Genomic DNA, 22564 nt, shown 5'->3' with positions numbered 1-22564 from the left:
AATATCCATAAACCTCTACTGAAAAATGTTACGATCGTTTTCTGGTCCACTAAGTTTCCACATATAGACATTCTGATTGGATCTCACTGTTACCCATCACCATCAACCTTAGAAGTAGGAGAAATTTAATCTGACTCTTTGCAGAATACTCCACCAATAGGAGCTCAGCACTGGACAGAAATAATATATAACTAATAAATATAAATGTCTCACCAGGGGGTCGAATGCCCATGTGTTGTTGTCCATCCATGACATATCCTCCCATGTTCTGACCATCTGGGCTATAGGGAGCACCTCCTTGCCCTGCAAATTGAAAAACATTGTAAAAGTCCATACTGTATTCCCATGCAAGCTTTTCCTTAGTTCCTTGTTGCACTATATAATATACAGATATGTAGGAAAAATATCTCTTTAATATTCCCAATTGCCATTTTTACCTGTGCGATTAGATTGGTCAATCATAGGTTGGACAATGCGTCTTCTTGCATTAATAAACCTGCAACAACAGAGAATGAGTGGTCATTATATTCTGTACCTTGATGAATGGGTAGACTGAACCCAGAACAGTTAATTTAACTATAATTAGTTTCCGAAAACGACTTTTAAAATATCGACTTTATTTCTAATTTAGAGGGTATTTGTTAGCATTCATAGATAGAGAATATGCTGCATATCTCAACGACGGTGACAAATAACATAGAATTTACATTTTGGTTAAATGGTTAGTGATCAATTGCTTTATTTGGTTCTATTATTTAGGCATCAGCGAATAAAGGACTTACCAATTGTTGACCTGTAATATCGTGAGCCCTGTATCCTGTGCTAGCTGCTTTTTCTGTTCTTCGGAGGGGTAAGGGTGCTGCAATGGAAATGAACTATATTACACCAATGGCTATGGTTTTGTACATCATGATGGTATGTTGTTTGAATGAAGAACAATTAGGGGGTTATTTATCCTCAATATTTTCTGCTACAAACTCTGATCAAATCCGCTCTGTTTTTTTACACTTACTTATAATTAAATACGTTTTAATTATTAAATTTAAAAAAAAATCAGATTTTCGCAATTCTTTTGGGTATTTCATCGAATTTTCGTGGGATTTTTTTGGATTTTTCACCCCGAAAACTCTGATTTCTTATGCTTTTTGCCCGAAAACTCAGAAAAATTAGGGGTATTGCACAAAACCCAGCGCACATCAAAAATCATTAGGACTTCTCTCAATGAGCACTGAGAGGTCTGAAATGCCTGATTTTCAGTTTCTGACTTTTCCATCCACGGAAAACTTCCCGGAAAATTTGTGTTTTTTTTTTAAGTCCGATTTTTAAAAAAAAACAAAAAAAAAAACACAATTTTTTTTGCATTCGGAGTTTAGTAAATAACCCCCTAGGTATCACAAGCAATCTTTCTCTAAGTTGAGGTGAGCAGCCTAAAATACAAACTGAGTTCAGAGCCCAGCATTTACTATACTCCGAATGCAAAAATTCCGAAAAATTCGTGATTTATTTTTTAAATTTTAAAATTTTAAAATCGGACTTTTAGAAAATCACAAATTTTATAGAATTTATTAAACCCTGAGGATGGAAAATTCTGAATCTAAAAATCCGGCATCTCAGACCTGTCGAGGTTGCATATAAGTCAATGGGAGAAGTCCCAATGATTTTTTGATGTGCGCTGGGTTTTGTTCAATATCCCGGAGTTTTCGGGCAAAAAGCATAAGAAATCGGGGTGAAAAATCTGATAAAATCGTAAAAATCTGATTTTTTCCCACAAAGAAAATTTTAGGAAAATGTAATAACAAATAAGCGTAAAAAACCAGAACGGATTTAATCGGAGTTTGTAGCAGAAAATATTGAGATAAATTCCGACTTTGATAAATAACCCCCTTAGTGTAAAAAACATTTCTAAATGTGATCCAAATACTTAGTGCTGTGTATTTCAGTTGTTGCAACCACATATGTCTAGTATTTGTTATTTAGACAACTAAATCATATAATGTCTACAAACTACCTTAAAGTTTTTATTAAAGGCAATTCTGTTTGTTAGACTTTAGCCAAATGAAGCGAAGACAAACAAAAAAGACCCCGTCAACAATGTATAACCATCTGGTTTGTTAAAGGAAAGAGGGGGGTTTGAGGGGAAAGCTGTTTTCTGTTGGGTATCTATACTAGATTTGGAACAGATGGGCAGGCATAAACATTGCTTTCTTTTGCAAGGACCCAGGAAATGTACAACTGGCCTCTAGGTTGATTAGAAGATCCTAGAAAAATACTATGGCGCTGTCAAGGCCAGCCATGATGGATGAGGCTGAGGGTCTAAGGTTGCCATCAAGAGGAGACCTTCCCCTGACAACCCGGTGACAGATGAAGAACATGGGCACAGGCTTGTACAGGCGCAAGGCCCAAAAGCATGATAAAAAGGAGGGGTTGGATAAATGCACGGGGCTTCAAGGTTGCTAAGGGTTACCAGGCCAGAGTTTTGTTGGGAGACAAATATTTGCAGCTTCACAAAAAGATTTTATTTGTTTTTACTCATTTTGGTTTTTTTTTTTGTGTGTGGATAAACAAGGAGCTGAATTCTTTTGTTTCAGCTAACGTATTTGCTGAGCTTCAACCCTCAGTTACTGCTGATTTCCTGGTATTTATGCATAATTTCTTTTTATAGCAATGCACATCTACTGAACACATAGCTGATGCTTAGGGTTCACCTGTCGGCACAACCATGGTGGACATCTTCATAAGCTCAGCCACTACAAAGCTCAGCCACTACAAAGATAAATGGTAGTCCATTGCACACAAGCAGCACTAGCAAATGTTTGTTGCCTTCCTAAAATCTCTGCTGTATTATCTTCTGGAGATTTTTCTGACTCACAATGTAATTCCACAGTACAGTTATAATAAGCTGCACAATACATTATATGCAGATGGTGTGAGTAGCTTGTCTTTTCCCAGGGTGACATCTGGCCTAGTCTATTATTTTGTAGAAACCCCCCAATGTTAATGAATTGCTATAGGACAATTTCCAAAACTGTGGGTCTGGTTCCCCTAGACGGGGCTTCATATGAATAAAGCTGAGGGTGAAATCTTATTTATGATCCTGGGTATTAGTGGAACTATAGGGGTGTGACTATATTGACCACATTATCCTTATCTGTTTACAAGCTAAGGGAGTCTCACCAAATGTTTGACCACAATAAGGGGGGTTATTTACTAAACTCTGCAAAAATCCCCCCAAAAAATTGTGTTTTTTTTGGATAAAATAGGGCTTTTAAAGAAAATCACGAATTTTTCGGAATTTATTAAACCCCAAGTATGAAAAAGTCAGAATCAGAAAATCCGGCATCTCAGACCTGTCGAGGTTGCATATAAGTCAATGGGAGAACTTGGAACAGTAACGTAACTAGAAGGGGCGGGCCCTGGTGCTGTAAGTGCAGCCGTGCCCCCGCCCCCTCTATACGCCTCTGTGGCACACGAGCTGCCGGGGGGCCCTGAGGGGGTGCGGGCCCTGACCCAATCGCACCCCCTGCTCCCCCGGTAGTTACGCCACTGACTTGGAAGTCCAAAAGATTTTTTGATGTGCGCTGGGTTTTGTGCAATACCCAGAAGTTTTTGGGTAAAAATGCATAAGAAATCTAAGTTTTCGGTTGAAAATCCCGAAAAATCTTGAAAAAAAAGATTTTTTGATGTGCGCTGGGTTTTGTGCAATACCCAGAAGTTTTTGGGTAAAAATGCATAAGAAATCTAAGTTTTCGGTTGAAAATCCCGAAAAATCTTGAAAAATCAGATTTTTCCCGCAAAGCAAAATTTAGGGAAAATTTAATAATAAATAAGTGGATTTCATCGGAGTTTGTAGCAGAAAATGTTGAGATAAAATCAGACTTTGATAAATAACCCCCCAAGTGTTCAGAACCAAAAAGATATAGGATCTGTTATAGCATAACCACAGATTTGGAAGAGAGGCTATACTGGATGATTGCATCTGATTTCTTGCTATACCAATCAAAAGCACCATTGCATTAAGATTTGTCATAAACAACCTTTTTCCAATGCAGTGGGCAAAGATATATCTAAGAAGTTGCTGTCCTTTACAGCAAGTAGCAGAACAGACTTTAGCTGTGTAGTTTTGAAACACTTCTGAAGTTGCAACCCTTTCCTTAAAAAAAGTACTTAATAAACTTAAAGGAGAAGGAAAGCTACCGAAGCAGTATATTGCCAATAGATTAGCCACAATAGTGCAAGCTATAACACTATATTTATTCTGCAGAATGTTTTACATTTCTAGAAACTCGCTGTCTGTTTAGAATAGCAGCTGCCATATTAGCTTGTTGTGACATCACTTCCTGCCTGAGTCTCTTACTGCTCACTCATAGCTCTGGGCTCAGATTACAGCAGGGAGGGAAGGAGGGTGTGGGGAAAGAGAGGGGGTGAGGAGCAAACTGAGCATGCTCAAGCCCTAGCCCTGGAGGTTTATGCTGAAAACAGGAAGTCTGATACAGAAGCCCATGTGTACACAATAGAAGGAAATTAATGCAGTGTTTCTTTTGATAGAGGACTCAGAGCAGCATTACTTTGAGGGATTACTGGTGTATTTATATAGACCTTTCTGATAAAGCTTACTTCATTTTAGCCTTTCCTTCTCCTTTAAAATAGCTATTGGCTGCTTTAATTTCAATGATTCCTGCAATGTATTCTCAGAGAGCTAGCGGATCTCTTGATTTTCCTCCCCAGTGACTTCTGCTGAGAAGGTTCAGGGTAATTACCTAGAATTGATTACCCGTTTACCAGCTTCTAATAGGTTTATAGCTTTGACAATTAGTAACTAATTGGTCATTGTTCATTAACTTTGCTTTGTTTAACTAGGCAAGGACAAGCTTCCTTCTTACTAATTGTTTCTCTCTACCTCGCAAGCTGAAACTTTGCCTGAGGCTCCCTCGATGGGGTAGAACAGTAGAGATTCAAAGCTTTTATTCTGCGCTTTGGTTAATTTTAATTGGAACTTCTCTACACGGGTGAACTGGGCAGGTTTCTGTCGAGAATATCGTTTTTATAGTCGTGGGGGTTATTATCCTAACACAACCGTCTATTGATATGTTAATATAACTCTGCAATTAAGATTCTTGCAGCTGGTAACCCAGTCAACCAACATAGATTAGATCAGATATAATCCACAACCTAAACAGGGATCAACATACAAACATGCCTATATAAACATTGCTATTAAATGGTTGATACAGTATAATCAGAAATATACTGCATATCTAGTTGTTTTTTTCTTTGGTCTGATAGATGGGAAATCAAAGTCATTTTATGTGATTTTTTTTTAACTTGTTTATTTGCTCTAAAATGTAAAAGTGAAATGGGAAACTCTATTAAACAATTGTGTATTTTGAAACAGGGCCAAGCACATTGTCTAAGGGTAAGGGCACACGCGAAGATTCGGGGAGATTTAGTCGCCCGGCGATAAATTGACTCTTCTTCGGGGCGATTAATCTCCCAGAACTGCCTTCCGCCTGCTAGAATCTGCCGGCGGGATGGCACTTGGAGCGCTTTGTTTTCTGAAGTCACCCGAAGTTTCCTTGTTAGGCAACTTCGGAAAATGAAGTGCGCCGATTGCCATCCCACCGCCAATTTACATTCTAGCAGGCGGGAGGCAGTTTAGGGAGATTAGTCAACCCGAAGAAGAGGAGATTTGTTGCTGGGTGACTAATCTCCCCTAATCTAATTGTGTGTCTCTGCCCTAAAAACTGCTGCGTTCTAACATATTTACCCTTTAGGGCAATGGCAACAAAGTGTCTTAAAATACCTTTTAATGCATTAACACGCGATGATCTGGCTCAATTGTGGGAAAAATGCCTTCTTCAGCATTATTTTCTATTAAAAGATATTTTAAGACACTTTGTTGCTGTGGGAATGGCGATCTCCTGTAGGTAACAAAGTGCTTTGTGTGCCACGACAAATTGGGACACTGGATGTCACAGCTTAAGTGTAATTAATGGATCATATTTAATTGGTTGCTCTTAGGAGGAACAATATTGCAGCTCCCAGTCACATAAATAAAAAAACAGAAGGTTTGTCTCTTGCTCTATGGCAGTGATCCCCAACCAGTAGCTCACAAGTAGGGATGGGCGAATTTGACCCGTTTTGTTTTGGCAAAAATTCGCTGCCGGCGAAATGTCTATGGGCGTCAATAAAATTTTGTCGCACGGCGAAATTGTTTAAACGCGCGTCTTTTTTTTGACACACAATGCCATACAAGTCTATGGGCGTCATTTTTGCGGCAAATTAAATTCGCCCATCCCTACTCACAAGCAATATGTTGCTCTCCAACCCCTTGGATGTTGCTCCCAGTGGCCTCAAAGCAGGTGATTATTTTTGAATTCCAGGCTTGGAGGCAAGTTTTGGTTGTATAAAAAAAACCAGGTGTACTGCTAAACAGAGCCTAAATGTGGGTTGACAATCCACATATGGGCTAATAAATGGGCAATCAAAGCCCTTATTTGGCATCCCAGGAACATTTTTCATGCTAGTGTTGCTCCCCAACTGGGGATCCCTGCTCTATGGGCTATAGATAGACTACTAGATGGCATAGATAGTACTGACCTTTTCTCGTTCTGCTAAAACAATTGTACTCAATGTATAATATCAGAATGGGGGTAACACTGGTTTATTTAAGCAGGAAATCCTATAAACATTGTGATACAGACTTACCGAGAGGTGCTGAAAGAGCCACGCCCTCATAATGTTCGTTGCAACTTTGGGAAAAATGCCTCTTTTCTTGTTCCTCTTCTTGTCTCTATCTAAGTCGTCATCATCGCCCGTGCTGGGTGATGCCACACTGTTATCCATACAATCGCCTGTGGGAGAGACCCAACATGAAGTGAACGGAGGCATAAGTCTTAGCTACATTACAGTTGTTATTCTGTACATATGATACCCGTATCTTCTTACTAATAGCTGATCGAACAAACGCAAACCAGAGGTAGGGCCTAGTTTTCTACAGAATCAGCAGCCTATTTATGTTTCATGATGTCAGATTAGAGTTAAATGTTAAAATACTTTGGCCTTTGTGGGCTTCCTTTTCAGATTGCACACAATTTACTGCCTTGTAAGATCTCTTTCTTCCTGCCCAGGCAAACGCACAGGCTCCTGTCTTATAAACATAAATCGAAGGGGGGGGAGAGTCTGGGGGACCAAATAACAGCTGCTCAGCTCCAATAACCTGCGGCAAAATAAGAGCTTAAAAGCTTGCCTAGAGGGGAGGTAAATTATGTATCAGAGTTGTGTCTTCTTTGCCCTGTGTTGCAAGGTCTCACTGAGCTCCATCTCACCTCTTCAACAACCCCATCTCCTCCTATTCATCTAGTTGACTCTCCTATGCAAAGTCTTGCCTTGCTGATGTGTTCTCATAATGCTAAACATCAGGAACAAAGAGATGTGCAGAACAAAAGGCTTCGCATGTACAGGGGGATAGGGATAAGGCAGAGAAGGTTGAATCGGGTTCTAATAAAGATATGGGTCACTTGGAGGCGAGTCCTTAGACAGATAAGTGTCAATGGAATATAATGGGACACAAAGAAAGATGAATAGTGATGGGCGAATGTCTCCCGTTTTGCTGCGCCGAAAAATTCGAAACAGCGAAAAATTCACAAACAATTCGTGAAACTCGAAAATTGTTGCCCAAGTAAATTTTGGATGTTCGTCCAAAAAGCCACTCACATCAATTTAGTATAGTATAGTGTTGACGTGAGCGACTTTCGGACTCGCATCCAAAATTCGGTTCGGGATTTGGCCAGGATTCGGCCTTTCTCTGCAGGGTTTCGGATTCGGACGAATCCTTCTGCCCTGCCGAACCAAATCCAAATCCTAATTTACATATGCAAATTAAGGACGGGAGGTAAATCACGTGACTTTTTGTTACAAAACAGGGAAGTAAAAAATGTTTCCCCTTCCCATTCCCTAATTTGCATTTGTAAATTAGGATTCAGATTTGGTTCGGCATTTGGTCAAATCTTTCGCAAAGGATTCAAGTGTTCGGTCGAATCCAAAATAGTGGATTTGGTGCATCCCTATTGATTTTACTAAATATAAATGACCACATACAATTTTAATTATAAGTATCCAGTCACTTTAGGCCTGAACCACGTGCCTGACTATGTCACCTTATATTATCTATTTGGTTCACTGAAAAATGGGCTCACTGTGATAATTTTTGCCAAAATGGCAATTATTTTTTATGTTTCTTGCCCAAAAATGAAAATCTGGAAAGCCAATAAGCTCATAAATGTGTGTGTAGTGGTCATCAGCGGACCTGGAGCTTGACCGACAGTCTTGCAGGACAATCAATTTGCTGAATGTAACCAAATTGCATAAGATTGTTGTTCCAGCCTGTGTGAATCCATTCTAAAAGTAAACCTTGAGCAGCAGTTTGGAGCAAAGTGTCTAAGATTAATATAACGGTGTGTGTACGGCAACTCTTATAGTGCATTGTACACCCTGGGCAAGAATACTTCAGCATTTCCCGAGTGACAAGCAAACATCACTGTGGAAACGCTACTGGCAGCATTCATGAGTGATCATACTTGCTTATCTGGCTGCAGCTATAAAAGCCTCTGCCAAGCATTTTTTAACTGTCTCACAGTACTTAAATAAAGTTGCATTTTTATCCCAGCTGGAAGGGATACTATTAGCACTAATTTTTAGGCACTTCTACTAAAACTGATAGAATATCATTTACTTCCTCTCATAGATGAAGGGTGTTATTTGTGTTTGAAGAGGCTAATTAAAGTGATAATGTCATGGGAAAAACATGTTTTTTTTCCCCAAAACACATCAGTTAATAGTGCTGCTCCAGCAAACTGAAATATCTGTCTCGAAAGAGCAAATAGATTTTTTTATATTTATTTTTGAAATCTGACATTGGGTTAGACATATTGTCAGTTTCATAGCTGCCCCCAGTCATGTGACTTGTGCTCTGATAAACTTCAGTCACTCTTTACTGCTGTACTGCAAGTTGGAGTGATTTCACCCCTCCCCTTCCCCTCCCCCAGCAGCCAAACAACAGAACAATGGGAAGGTAACCAGATAACAGCTCCCTAACATAAGATAACAGCTCCCTGGTAGATCAGCACTCAATAGTAAAATCCAGGTCCCACTACAACACATTCAGTTACATTGAGTAGGAGAAACAACAGCCTGCCAGAAAGCAGTTCCATCCTAAAGTGCTGGCTCTTTCTGAAAGCACATGACCAGGCAAAATGACCTTAGGTGGCGCCTACACACCAATATTACAACTAAAAAATACACTTGCTGGTTCAGGAATGACATTTTATATTGTAAAGTGAAATATTTGCAGTGTAAACAGTGTCATTTAGAGATAAAAACGACACCATAAAAATCATGATAGAAGCCCTTTAAAGACCCTTTTTACAAAGATTCCTTCATAGTATCCCAGGACCAATTCCAAATACAAGATCCCAGAACACATGAATACAGTGGCATGTGTAATATGCCAGAACATATGGCAACGTATGTATTTCATGTATACTACATAATAGAACACAAGAGGATAAATACAATGCCAATTCCATGTATAATACCCCAGAAAACATAGTAGGATAAATGCAGTGCCAATTTTACATATGATACCTTTCAGAACACATGACATGAACAATAAAGTTCAAGATCACTTAGAAAAATGTTGCCCTTGTCGACACAACATCAAGTATTACAGAAGAACACAAACATCTTGTTCTCAATCCATACCATTCCACTATGGGCAGCATAATTCACGTTATGAGTAATTTCAGAAGTGCTGTTCTTGAGAGGATTGCGCTGATAGAAATGCCTTGTGTGCCAATTTAAATGACTGAAAACATTTCCCATTGGACGAGTTAGCATTGTGCTGGGTAAGTTACTTCTATAACAAAATCTTGGTCACCTATGGCTGTTAAGACCCCCATTCATGGGCCGATAAAAGCTGCTGACAGACCAAGTCGGCAGCTTATACGGGCTTCCCTGATCAATAACTGGCCGAAAGTCGATCAGATCTCGATCGGGCAGGTTAAAAAATCCCATTGGATCGTGGCCACATCTATGCGTCTATGCGGTCCCGTGATTAGGGTTGCCACCCAGCCGGTATTTTACCGGCCTAGCCTGTAAAACACCTGCCAAGGCCGAGCTAGTATTACAAATTTACCGGCAATGTAACTGCCGGTAAATTTGTAATACCCTTAAAAAGACCCCTCAGCCTGCCCCCAATCCCCTGGAAACTTGACTTTTGTTCTCCGTCTTGAAATCTCTGCGCCGCTGCCCGCCCCCTTTTACATCACGGCCCCTCCTTTGACGTCACACTCCACCCCTTTTTGTTCCCATCCCCCACCAGCTGGTAAAAAATGTGTCAATCCTACCGGCGATCCAACCACCTGTATCGGATCCATTATGATCCGATCGTTGGGCATATCAGGGAGAAAACCACTTGTTTGACGATATCGCCAAACGAGCGGATCTCTACGTCTATGGCCACCTTTAGATGTAGCAGAGAGAGATATAGGAAAGGCTACCTTAAGCTGTTATACAACCCATCAAACTTTTAAAATATATATACTGTATTTTTATGAAAGATAGATCTCTAAAAGGACTGGAAAGAGATATTTAAACTTGTGAACAAAATTAATAACTTTGATGACAATGGTGACGGTGATGACGAAATAAAGCCTTTAACTGATCCATGTCTCACAAGATCAGGCTTTGGTGATCATAACCCTGCTGTTAAGCCGTCCCTGTTGTACTGTATCCTGTTTTCTTCTTGGGACTAAATATATAGAGCTATATACACATACTAAGTCTCTGGTTATGTTACAGCCAGCGCAACTCCCCAAGTTGTTTATTTTACACTAATCCAGTTTACATACTGCAAGAAGTGACTGAATGAAGGCGAGGTGGTGAGGGGGTAGGAGAGTGGGGAGAGGGATACTAGATCTAGAGGCCGATGGGAGAAACCCCCCAAGGATTTTTCTGTGATTAACCAACACTCCCTGTGGCTTTATGGCAACCCTCGCTGTGAGTCAATGAAGCAGACAGGCAGTGAAGCAGCATGGGGAGGGGGAGAGGAAAAGGGAGCTTGGTGAAGGGTGGAGGGGGCGCAAAGATTTATGAATGAGAGGCAGCTTACAGAGATGAGAAAAAATATCTTAGGCAGCTGAGTTAAAGCACAGGACTGACTCCAAACTTTTATCTGATGACCTTGAATTTTGGAAGGAGGGGGTTCTGTAGAGGAGGGGTATAAGTTTGGCAGAGGGAGAAAGACAAGCTGTGACTTCTATACAGCCAGAGGGGCTTGCAGATCAGATATACACTTCAACTCTTTTTGTAGCTATATTTATGTATTTCTACCAGCATTTAATAAAAAAAAAACCCCACTGCAGTGACAGTCAGGTGTTGGCTCACCATTATAAAAGTACCAATGGTCTAAACTGCTCTGACTACCAGGAGAAACTACAGACTTCTCATTCACTGGTGCCAAATGGAAAGAAGAGGCCGCTTGTAGGTAAAACCTGAGCTTGGAAAAATGTTCCCATTGAGATAAGGAAGTCAGATGGTTTTAGACACATCATTTACTTTCAAATATCTTAATGATTGCAGTCATTTTAGGTGTCTATTGAAAGGTTTCCCTTCTAGATGATGGTAAATTGTATCATTTATGAATTTGTTAAATAAATGCATTTCATAAATTCTCCATTGAGTGGTTGAATTTGGGTTGTTTCTTTGTAGATCATGATACACAAGTATAATATCATACAAAGTGCATAGACTGCCATACTTCCAAGTTTATGGTTCCGAAATGCATCTTCTTATCATACCTTCCTATACTAGTTGGAAATAGTATTGGCGACAAATAGATTGGGGCCTTTCGGTCGCTGCTGTATTAAACATGATTAAACCTGCTCAGATCTGCAAAATTTAACCCAAAGAGCAATACAATCAACCTGCTGAAAACAGAGCTGCCAGTGGTGTATTTGGTATAATATGGAGCATCAAAGAGTTTTTGAGAAGGAAGCCTTTTCTACAACCCCAGCACCAAAGTCATCATCTAAAACACACAAGACAATCACCTTTCTAAAGAATCATGCTAATGGAACAGATGACTGAATAAAGACTGCAGCAATCATATAAGAGACCTTTGGAGCAAAATCATTTGTATTAAAGAACTTTCTGCAATGTGTTACACAAAGACTATTGATATAAAGAAGGAGAAAGTCAGTGACACAAGAAATACTCTGAAAAAAAAATTAAAGGAGTCAATCAAATATATCAACAAAACCTAGCGTACATCCCATGGTCAGTGAAAAAAGTCAAGCTGAGAACAAGCTGACAATTTGACATTTGACATTTTTTGGCTGATCTACAAGTTGGCCTAAAATATTTATGAGCGGTGTGGAAGAAAAATTCACAAAGGGCTCTTAGCTGGCCACAGGAAACAATCGTAAGATGCTAATTCTACCAAAGAAGGTTTAACAAAGTATTAACTTAAAGGGAGACTGTCATGAGAAAACAATTTTTTTTCAAAACACATCAGTTAATAGTGCTGCTCCAGCAGAATTCTGCACTGAAATCAGTTTCTCAAAAGAGATTTTTTTATATTTAATTTTAAAATCTGACATGGGGCTAGACATATTGTCAATTTCCCAGCTGCCCCCAGTCATGTGCTCTGTTGTGCTCTGATAAACTTCAGTCACTCTTTACTGCTATACTGCAAGTTGGAGTGATATCACCCCCTCCCTTTTCCCGCCCAGCAGCCAAACAAAAGAACAATGGGAAGGTAACCAGATAGCAGCTCCCTAACACAAGATAACAGCTGCCTGGTAGATCTAAGAACAACACTCAATAGTAAAATCCAGGTCCCACTGCGACACACACACAGTTACATTGAGTAGGAGAAACAACAGCCTGCCAGAAAGCAGTTCCATCCTAAAGCATACCTCCCAACATTATGGAAGTAAAAAGAGGGACAAAGAATTTTTTCCCGCATGTAGCGCAGCAATTTTTTGACCACACCCCCTAATTACCATGTTTGTTTTACAAAATTTGGCAGGTTATGAAAGTTTGAAAATATTTCTCCTTATCTAAACTGTGTTTTTGTGTCTTTTGTGTTAGCTGTTCTGGGCTCTCTGCTAAAAGCCAATTAAGTGAGAAACTTTGTTTCTTTTTCTGGCTGTTCAGTGCAGAGAAAAGAGGGACTTTCCAGTACAAATGAGGGACTGCGGGTTGAGCTGTCAAAAGAGGGACTGTCCCTCCGAAAAAAGGGACAGTTGGTATGCTAAAGTGCTGGCTCTTTCTGAAAGCACATGACCAGGCAAAATGACCTGAGATGCACCTGCTCAACAATATTACAACTAAAAAAATACACTTGCTGGTTCAGGAATGAAATTTTATATTGTAGAGTGAATTATTTGCATTTAGAAATAAAAACTACACTAATAAAAATCATAACTGAATCTCTTTAAAGGTGCATGCCATTTTTTGCTTTTTCACTTCACTTCAATGTACCAAGGTAGCAAAAAGCAACAAGAGTAGATTTTCTGCGGCACACATATGATATATGCTACTCAGAGACACTGACATTGCAGCAATTGACAACTTTATAGACAAGATGGTCTTTTCATGAATTGGCCTTGCAACACCCATGTAAAAAATAGTAAATCAACAACAAACAATAAAAGGGTAAAATGTGTTGATTAAAAAATGAATTCTGATCTTACCCTGTTCACTGGAATTATCTCCACTTTGGGAAGCTAGCCCTCCGCTGGAAGGACCCGGTGTACCTGAGTGAGTAGAGCCTGTCTCATCATGATCTCGTATCCATGTGTTATTCTGAGGGCACAAAATGTACATATTAAAAATGTATAGACGTTGTTAATATGCTGCCACAAGAACAGGACTGAAATATATTCCCTTGTACTACATGCAGCATGGTTAGCCTTTAGGTGTCACACAGAAATCTATAAAGTAGGGAGCAGTTATACTAGCTAGTGATGGGCGAATTTGCGCCGTTTCGCTTCGCCGAAAAATTTGTGAAATTCGCGAAACGGTGGAAAATTTACGAAACGGTGCCGGCGTCTCGTTTTTGATGCCGGCCCCCGTTTTTTTTTGACGGTGGCACCCGTTTTTTTGACGCCGGCGCCCGTTTTTGACGTCGGCGCCCGTTTTTGATGTCGGCGCCCGTTTTTTCCGACGCCAGCGAAAAAATTTTTTTTGACGCCGGCGAATTTTTGCCCCGAATTTTCACGCCCATCACTAATACTAGCACCATTCCTCTTAGTTTGAATGGAAAACGCATACGGCACTGATAATCTATGCTTTCCAGTCTAAAATTTAAAACTAAAAATGCTCATTCCCAGTTCTGCCAATAGTCAATAGTGGTAGATTTAGGCCTTTCTGGGCCAGGTTAAATAAGGCCCAATTCAAGGCTGCAGCCTCTAGTGGTCTGTAGATGCCACAAATACACAGAATAGGCAAATGGTGGATGAAGAATGATGGGAAATAAAAATAAAGACTTCAGCAAAGTGACTTTATGTGAAAGTAGCTATGTGCCTCATTGATACGTTTTCCGTTTATCTTTTTGTCACACCTAGGAAGACTTGCACTCTAAGGGCAGAGACACTTGCTCAGATTCAAGGAGATTAGTCGCCCAGCGACAAATCTCCTCTTTTTTGAGCGACTAATCTCCCCAAACCGCCTCCCGCCGGCTAGAACCTAAATCACTGGTGGGATGGCACTCGGATCACTTCATTTTCTGAAGTTGCCTCACGAGGAACTTCGGGCGACTTTGGAAACGAACCGCTCCGAGTGCCACCAGCTGGTGATTTATATTCTAGCCGGCGGGAGGCAGTTTGGGGAGATTAGTCACCCCCAAAGAAGAGCCGATTTATCGCCGGGTGACTAAATCTCCCCGAATCTGATCGTGTGATTTTTTTAAAGAATAAAAATCTCCTGTACACACTGGACACAGACACAACCTGATTTTCTGTAGTCCTTTATGTTGGAGCTTTTTGAAATACCAGAGAGATAAGGAGAGAATGAAAGACAATACTCTCCATTCTTGAGATGCAAAGGGTAATTTTCATTAGTACATACACCCCCTCTGGGAGCTAAAATGACCCTTGCTGACCCTTTAATCCTGCATTCAAAGGGACTTGCTGCCTTAAGGCTCTGGCTGGGCGCCTTTTCCCCTGTGGAGTGTAGTTAGCTGCTGCTTTCAGGTGATCACAGAAAGCTTTGGGTTCCAGCTGGGTAGGTTTGGATATAGCAGTGTCGTGACCCTTTACTCTATCCTGCTTAACCTTGAGGTACATATAAGGAGAACCCCAGATTCACAATGGGACATAGTGGGATAAGGAGAGAGTGTGCAGGCGCCTTGCAACCCATGGGAAGGAAAGCTTTAAAGAGCATTGATTTCTTATTTAAAAACTCCAGGGGGGTTGGTGAAGACATTAAATGTAAATGAAGTACAGACACAGAGGCTTTGAAATGTTAACAGCACCTACTCTGTAACTCCAAAATGGAAACTAAGACCAAAGTTTACTAATGTCAGTGCTATGTTTATGGGTTAGTCTCAATTAAGGGCCATAATGTACTAATGGCCATGATGTGTTTAGGGGTTAGTCCAAATGACAGTGACATATTTATGGGCCTTCCAGGGACCAAAGTGTACATATTACAGTGACAACCAAGTAGCTTAAGATCTTCCTGTGGTCAAAGTGTATTACTTCTACATGCTGACATGATTACTTCCTGGAGACATAGGGGTACCAACATTTACCAAAGCTCACCATAGACGTTAAGATTTTTCTTTCCTTAAAGGGATAATGTGTTTGGAAAACAAGTTAATAATGCTGCTCCAGCAGAATTCTGCACTGAAATCCAACTCTCAAAAGAGCAAACAGATTTTTTTATACTCAATTTTGAAATCTGACATGGGGCTAGACATATTGTCAGTTTCCCAGCTGCCCCCAGTCATGTGACTTGTGCCTGCACTTTAGGATGGAACTACTTTCTGGCAGGCTGTTATTTTTCCTACTTAATGTAACTGAATCAGAATCAGTCTCAGTGGGACTTTGCTTTTACTACTGAGTGCTGTTCTTACATCTACCAGGGAGCTGTTATCTTGTGTTAGGGAGCTGCTATCTGGTAACCTTCCCATTGTTCTTTTGTTAGGCTGCTGGGGGGGAAAAGGAGGGGGTGATATCACTCCAACTTGCAGTACAGCAGTAAAGATTGACTGAAGTTTATCAGTGCACAAGTCACATGACTTGGGGCAGCTGGGATATTAACAAAATGTCTAGCCCCATGTCAGATTTCAAAATTGAATATAAAAAAATCTGTTTGCTCTTTTGAAAAATGGATTTCAGTGCAGAATTCTGCTGGAGCAGCACAATTAACTGATCTGTTTTGAAAAAAACGTTTTCCCATCACAGTATCCCTTTAACGACCAATTTTAAAAGTCCGTCAACTATTGTGAGGTTAGTGAGCACCAAATGATCGCACATCTAACGATTTTTGTCCGACATTGGTCAGAAAATCAATCAGGCAGGTTAGAAGATTTTCATTGTTTACATTGAAATCTATCCATTGTCCAATTGTTTGCAGGGCCAAGCAGATGGCTAGCCATAGTTTTCCTGGCTTCAACTAGATGATATCACTTGAAATCGTCTTTTTACTTGATGAACAAATTTTACATTTAAATAATTATTTCAAGATAAGCTTGGTCTTATGATAATGAAAATCTATGACCACTTTAATAGTCGTGCAGTGATTATATGTTGCTGTTCAGGACATAGTCTACTAATTGAAATCATGTGCTAGTCATTCAATTCTTTCAACAACCAAAGGCATCAGTGGTTGTTAGAAGTTTATGCAAAAGTTTAATAAGCCTCAGCTTACTCTTAAAACTGGTGCAGTTTGGGTGAATTGGACCAATTAATAATTGAGCAATGCGGCACCTCTAAGATGCTTCCAGGTTATCATGACATATGTATCAAGTTAAAGTCAATTTGTAAATAATACTCCAGTGCAAACAGTTGATGACTTTAATAACAACCACCTGTCAATCAAGCTGCTGCTCTATTATTTTACTCTATTGGAAGCTGCCTGCCTTCTAAATAACGGCCTTCTATGCTCTATTTGTTGCTTTGGGCAGAGTCAAACAGGGACATTGTGAGCACTTTATTCCTCAACCATTTAGTGGCTGGAGAAAATGTCTCTGTATTTATATGACCAACTGCAGTTGTTGTTGTGTTGTTGCCAGAACATTAGGAACTACAGGAAGAGGAGTTTGCTCATATGCCATGAACTCACGGGCCAATCTACCTGAACAAATCAGAACACAAGTCACATGACTGGGGGCAGCTGGGAAACTGACAATATGTCTAGCCCCATGTCAGATTTCAAAATTAAATATTAAAAAAATCTGTTTGCTCTAATGAGAAATGGATTTCAGTGCAGAATTCTCCTGGAGTAGCACTATTAACGGATGTGTTTTGAAAACAAGCATTTCTTGGCAATGAGAGAATCACATTTTCTAAGAAATAGTCTATATCTAAGATTGACAAATGTAGAGTTCATATAAAACTGATGCAAACGCAACTCCTTCTGATGTTATTCAGGGTTTGTCTAAAATTCAATTGTTGTGGGGTCCCATAGTTTCTAGTTAGAGCACAGGGCATAGGCTGCCAAATATAATCTAGGTCAAAATATTTCTAGAAGCTGGGCTGGCATCTCTTGCTCTGCGCTGTGAGTCTGTGGTATAGAAAGGGTTAAGACTTGCAGGGCTGTGCACAGGGGTGACAAGCACACAATGGGCGGCTGCTTGGAATTTGGAATTAGTGCATTCAGCGCCAGACCTTTATCTACCCAGCTCCTACCCTGCTCCCTCTGTAGCCTGGAGGAATATTAAAAATGCATCAGTCTAACTATAGGCAAATGCAGTCCCTGCATTAGTTTAGGCAGAAGGGGATAGAAATAAAGGGAAAAAAACATGGCAGATCCTAGTTATCTGAAAGGGAGCATTACTAGAAATTAATAATCTTGGGATGGGACTCATTAATTATGCATTTACTGGCTTAAGCCTGGATTTTGCCCTTCCCCACAAACAATTTCTTTATGAAGCAAGTTCAGCTCAAATGAGAGCTGGTATTGCATCAAATATTACAAATGCCTGTTCTTACCTAAATGTGTGGGAGGGTAATAAATTATATATATGTATATATATATATATATATACAGTGTATAAACACACACATACATTTATACAGTATATATGTGTGTGTGTGTATATGTAGGCATCAATTGTAAACCATGTATTTATATGCAATGGGCATTCGATTTAAGAGAATGACTGTATATATGTTTCAAAAATATCTTATTCCCGAAGTTAAAGGCACCCTAAATGATTTTGCTGTGGAATCCAGTAACTTCTAGTTATACCACTGTAGGTGCCATTTGGGGATAGAGGTAATGGAAAATGTAAACTTAAAAAAAAATGTGCAAAGTAACAAACCTGGTCTGATAGGCTGGTGCAGGAACCTGTAAAATCTTCCAGATCCGACTTGGAAGAGCCATCACGATCATCTATCACTAAATCAATTGGCATCTTGCCTTTTAGACATGTGATATACCGGTGGCAGAAATTGTCACACAGATCATGAACCTGCAAAAATATAAAACAATTAAACTTACATCCCTATATCATCCAAAACGCTGCAAGCTCACTGACTGGCCAAATCACAGGTTACTATGACATCAAGGCATTACTGCATTATATATATATATATATATATATATATATATATATACTGTACAGTAAGGACTGCACATTTAGCAATATAGAAACCCACAATAAAACATTTAGCAATTCATTCTGACTAATAAAAAAAGCTCCCAGACCTGTTGTTTTGGCCGTCGCCAGAAGGACTGAACTGAGTGGGACAGATAATATTTATTATTTTCTACATGACTGGATAAATGCACATATAAATCACTAGCCAACTTCAGAATGTACCTAATTACTAGTTGTCCTGCCAGTTGATTTAAAAGTTAGTTGAAAAGACTATTTGTAGACTGCAAGATGTGCTCAGCAGCCAGTCTTTTCCCAATATGGTGAATCAAAGGAGGCAGATTGGATGATTTGACTTTTGGGTCAATAATGGAATAATATGCCTGAGTTGGTAGCCCCAGTACAGAATCCGTGACTCGATGTGGTGTGTATATATATATATATATATATATATATATATATATATATATATATATATATATATATATATATATATATATATGCATTTCCCCTTAACTTTGCAATCATTACACTGTCCCAAGAGGTGCTAAAATATAGTATTGATTTAAAGAAAGATTATCACCAGCATTGTATGCAATTTTGTAATAACATATAGAGCATTTTAAACACTCATCTATAGTATATAAAAGTGGTTGTTCAGTTTTAATTTCTTTATTTGAAATTTTATGTGTTTTAAAGGGATAACATTGAATGTCTAGGCAACAAACTAATCCCTCGTGTGAAGAAATTAAGATGCTGGCAACAGATAAAAGGGGTAAGAGAGCGCCTAATGAGATGGGTCCAAGTAAAATAATTGTACCACAAAGGTCTCTGAATCAATCTTTGGTATTTTCTGCAACATGTGACTTTAAGGGCAGGGGCACACAGGAGAATTTAGTCGCCTGCGCCAATGCACTCGCGGCACTTCAATTTCAGAAGTCGCCCGAAGTTTCCTCGCGAGTGCCATTGCGCTGGTGTTTTCTCATTATAGCAAGCAGAAGGCAGGGGGAAGGCAGTTTGGGGAGATTGTCACCCCACAGAAGAGGCGATTAGCCGCCAGGCGACCAAATCTCCCCAAAACGCCGAGTGTGGCCTGACCCTTAATCTTCTGAATCTGCCTGTGTGCCCCTGCCCTTAGTTGCTTTTTATCTACAACTCCCATGATCTCATAAATATCACTGGGAAAAGCCAGTCATTATTATTATTATTATCATATACTGAGATAAGGTGAAATCTTTCTTTGCAAGTTTGGAACTTGTCTCTCACCCCTACCTTTGGTTCCCCTAGGCACCACTTCTTTAATCCATCATTACCAGCAGGCTGACCAAGGGAATCAAAGGGTTAATTACCACATTAACAAAAGGATTATCTGGTTACAAACCCCCAGTGCCTCTTGTATCCTTTAATGAGCTCATTAGCTTATCAAACCAGAGGGGCAACAGTGAAGAACTGCCTTTCATCTCCGCAGTCCCCTCCCCTGTTCCTCAAAGTGGTATGTGCCAGCAAAAATCATACAAAGCCTAATGGGATTCACCATATGGGAGGAGGCAGGGGAGTGTGCTTTGATTGTACAATTAACTGTTTCCTGCCTGCAGGCACATATAGCACCTGAAAGTGTTTCAGTCATTCATGTGCATTTCATTAGTCTGAGTATTGTACGTATGTGTATACTGTACATAATACTGCACATATGCATAGTGACTGATCGTGCATCCCAAAGAGACCTGCAGAGATGTAAGTATGCAGGTTTCTTCATGTTCTGCGGGATATTCCTCCACAAGATAGCAATCTACTTCCATGAGCCAGGTCCGTAAGCCAGTTGCCATGCTAAAAGCCATGTGAATGACCAAATGAGCAGGGGAAGATGTTGATACTTTACTTTTTAGTAGGGGTTTTACTTATCCTAACAAAGAATTATGTTGCTTTTAAATATACAATACGTGTCATGTTCTCAAATACACTTCTATATTTATCAATCCTTGGAAAGCAGTAAAACCCATCACTTGTATTTGGTAGCAGAGAATAGGCTGATGTCAGATTTACTGAAAAATTGGAGCCATCTGTAACATCTTTTTTCTATCCCACCCATATTTTTGGAGTCCAGGCAAATCCAAAGGGGGTTATAAGGAATAGCGACATGTTTGACAGTAGGACTGAAGGGTATGAATAGACTTGTGCTTCTAGCAATTTTCTGCATATACTGCATGTCACCATATATCTCTAAATAAATAGACTTATGAGTTATATCTTAGAAATAAAATTCTACTTATTTGTGGCGTGTTACTAAAAAGTAAACATAATTTCAAGCAACTTACATCAATTAAAAAATATGCAGACTTTTCATGATTTTTAATGGTTTGGAACAGTTCCCTAAACCTAGCCCCCTGCTCTCCTGCTGATCTGTCTGACTACTTTGCTGAGCTGTCTGACTACTGTTACTTTGTATCAGCAGCCATCTGTCCTCAGCCTGCATCCTCCAAACCCCACCCTGCACACGTGATTTCAATAAGGAAAGGAACACCACAGTGCAATGCATTGTGAGTTATGTAGTTCCTGCATGCTGTCTGTGGAGTTGCAATGTGTAACATCGGTGTTTAATCCCTCCAGGATTTGAAATGATGCAGAAATAGAAGAACTGTTAAACAGCTGGATTTCAACATAAAAAATGGAATTTAATCATACTTTTTGAAGAAACAGGTTACTGTGATGGGTATATTAGGGGTTTCTGTATAGCAACTTGAGTTAAGAGTAAAAAAAACAGCTTCTAAGAAGAGCCAACATTATACTTCTATATAATGAATGATTAAATCGCAGGTTTAAGGGTAGGACTCCACAAGCGATTTTGTCGCGCATCGACAAAAGCATGCGAATTGTCGCATGCGACAAAAATAAGGTAAGAGATAGAATTGTTGCATGGATTTGCAGCGTTGATCTGACGCGTCGAGTCGGATCGCGACAAAATCGCTTTTGGAGTCCTACCTTAACTCCCAGTGCTCCACAAAGCTACTGGAGTTGTAGGTTGGGGCTTGACAGCTGTGTGATATAATTCTAGGGAAAATGTATTGAAACAACATGCTATTGCTGGAAAAAGATGTACCTGACAACCATGTCCCACACCTCTGTTTATACTGAATGCTTAGTAATGAAAAAGAAGATTTCCAAGAAACAACATAGATTCCAAAGTGCTGAACTGGTGCCATTCCATGCAATCCGACATCAAGGAATGGCCTGCCTTATTTATACTTGGCAGACAGTAAATATTGTTTATGTGGAAACAGAGAAATTCACATTTCAACCCCTCCTGATTACACGCAAATGCAGGATAAAAGCTCAAGAGCTCTGCCAGCACCGCTGAGGATTAGCAGCTTTGATCTCCTAAATACATCATTTGGATAATGCTTTCCCTGCTAACGCAAAAGTGCTGTAAAGCGAATGTGATACAATATGAGCAGAACGTACCTTTTCTAACTCCAGCAGGTGGAATCGTAATACTTGAATGGCTTGTATCATCTAGAAAAGAGGATATATACGTGGAATGATTTTGCTTGAATTCCAGGTGAAACAATAGGAATCAGAATCAGAATCTGGTTTTAGGAGCTCACAATCTAATTTTGATTATACTCAGAAAAATGGTGGAACTGAAGGGGTGAAAATTGTAGCCCCATGGACAATAGCATAGTTTTAGTTTTAGACATATGGATGTGATTATGACATGGAAACATGTCTATTCTTTCTTGG

At 39.7% G+C, this 22564-nt stretch overlaps 1 protein-coding gene across 3 annotated transcripts in view; it reads right to left on the bottom strand.

Annotated features, from left to right (window-relative positions):
• meis3.S (Meis homeobox 3 S homeolog) overlaps positions 1 to 22564 on the bottom strand; it is a 36957-nt gene that overhangs the window by 5691 nt on the left and 8702 nt on the right. For all 3 annotated transcript variants that reach the window (XM_018231837.2, XM_018231836.2, NM_001086063.1), the window contains 7 exon segments: positions 22286 to 22336; positions 18551 to 18700; positions 13755 to 13866; positions 6706 to 6851; positions 783 to 859; positions 438 to 496; positions 214 to 303 (listed from right to left, as the gene is read on the bottom strand). In XM_018231837.2, the coding sequence (XP_018087326.1) occupies positions 214 to 303; positions 438 to 496; positions 783 to 859; positions 6706 to 6851; positions 13755 to 13866; positions 18551 to 18700; positions 22286 to 22336 (685 nt within the window).

This window comes from Xenopus laevis, chromosome 8S (assembly GCF_017654675.1).
Source record: "Xenopus laevis strain J_2021 chromosome 8S, Xenopus_laevis_v10.1, whole genome shotgun sequence".
NCBI lineage: Eukaryota > Metazoa > Chordata > Amphibia > Anura > Pipidae > Xenopus > Xenopus laevis.
The sequence above is the reverse complement of the archived record's forward strand: the minus strand, read 5'-3'. Positions and strand labels throughout refer to the sequence as shown.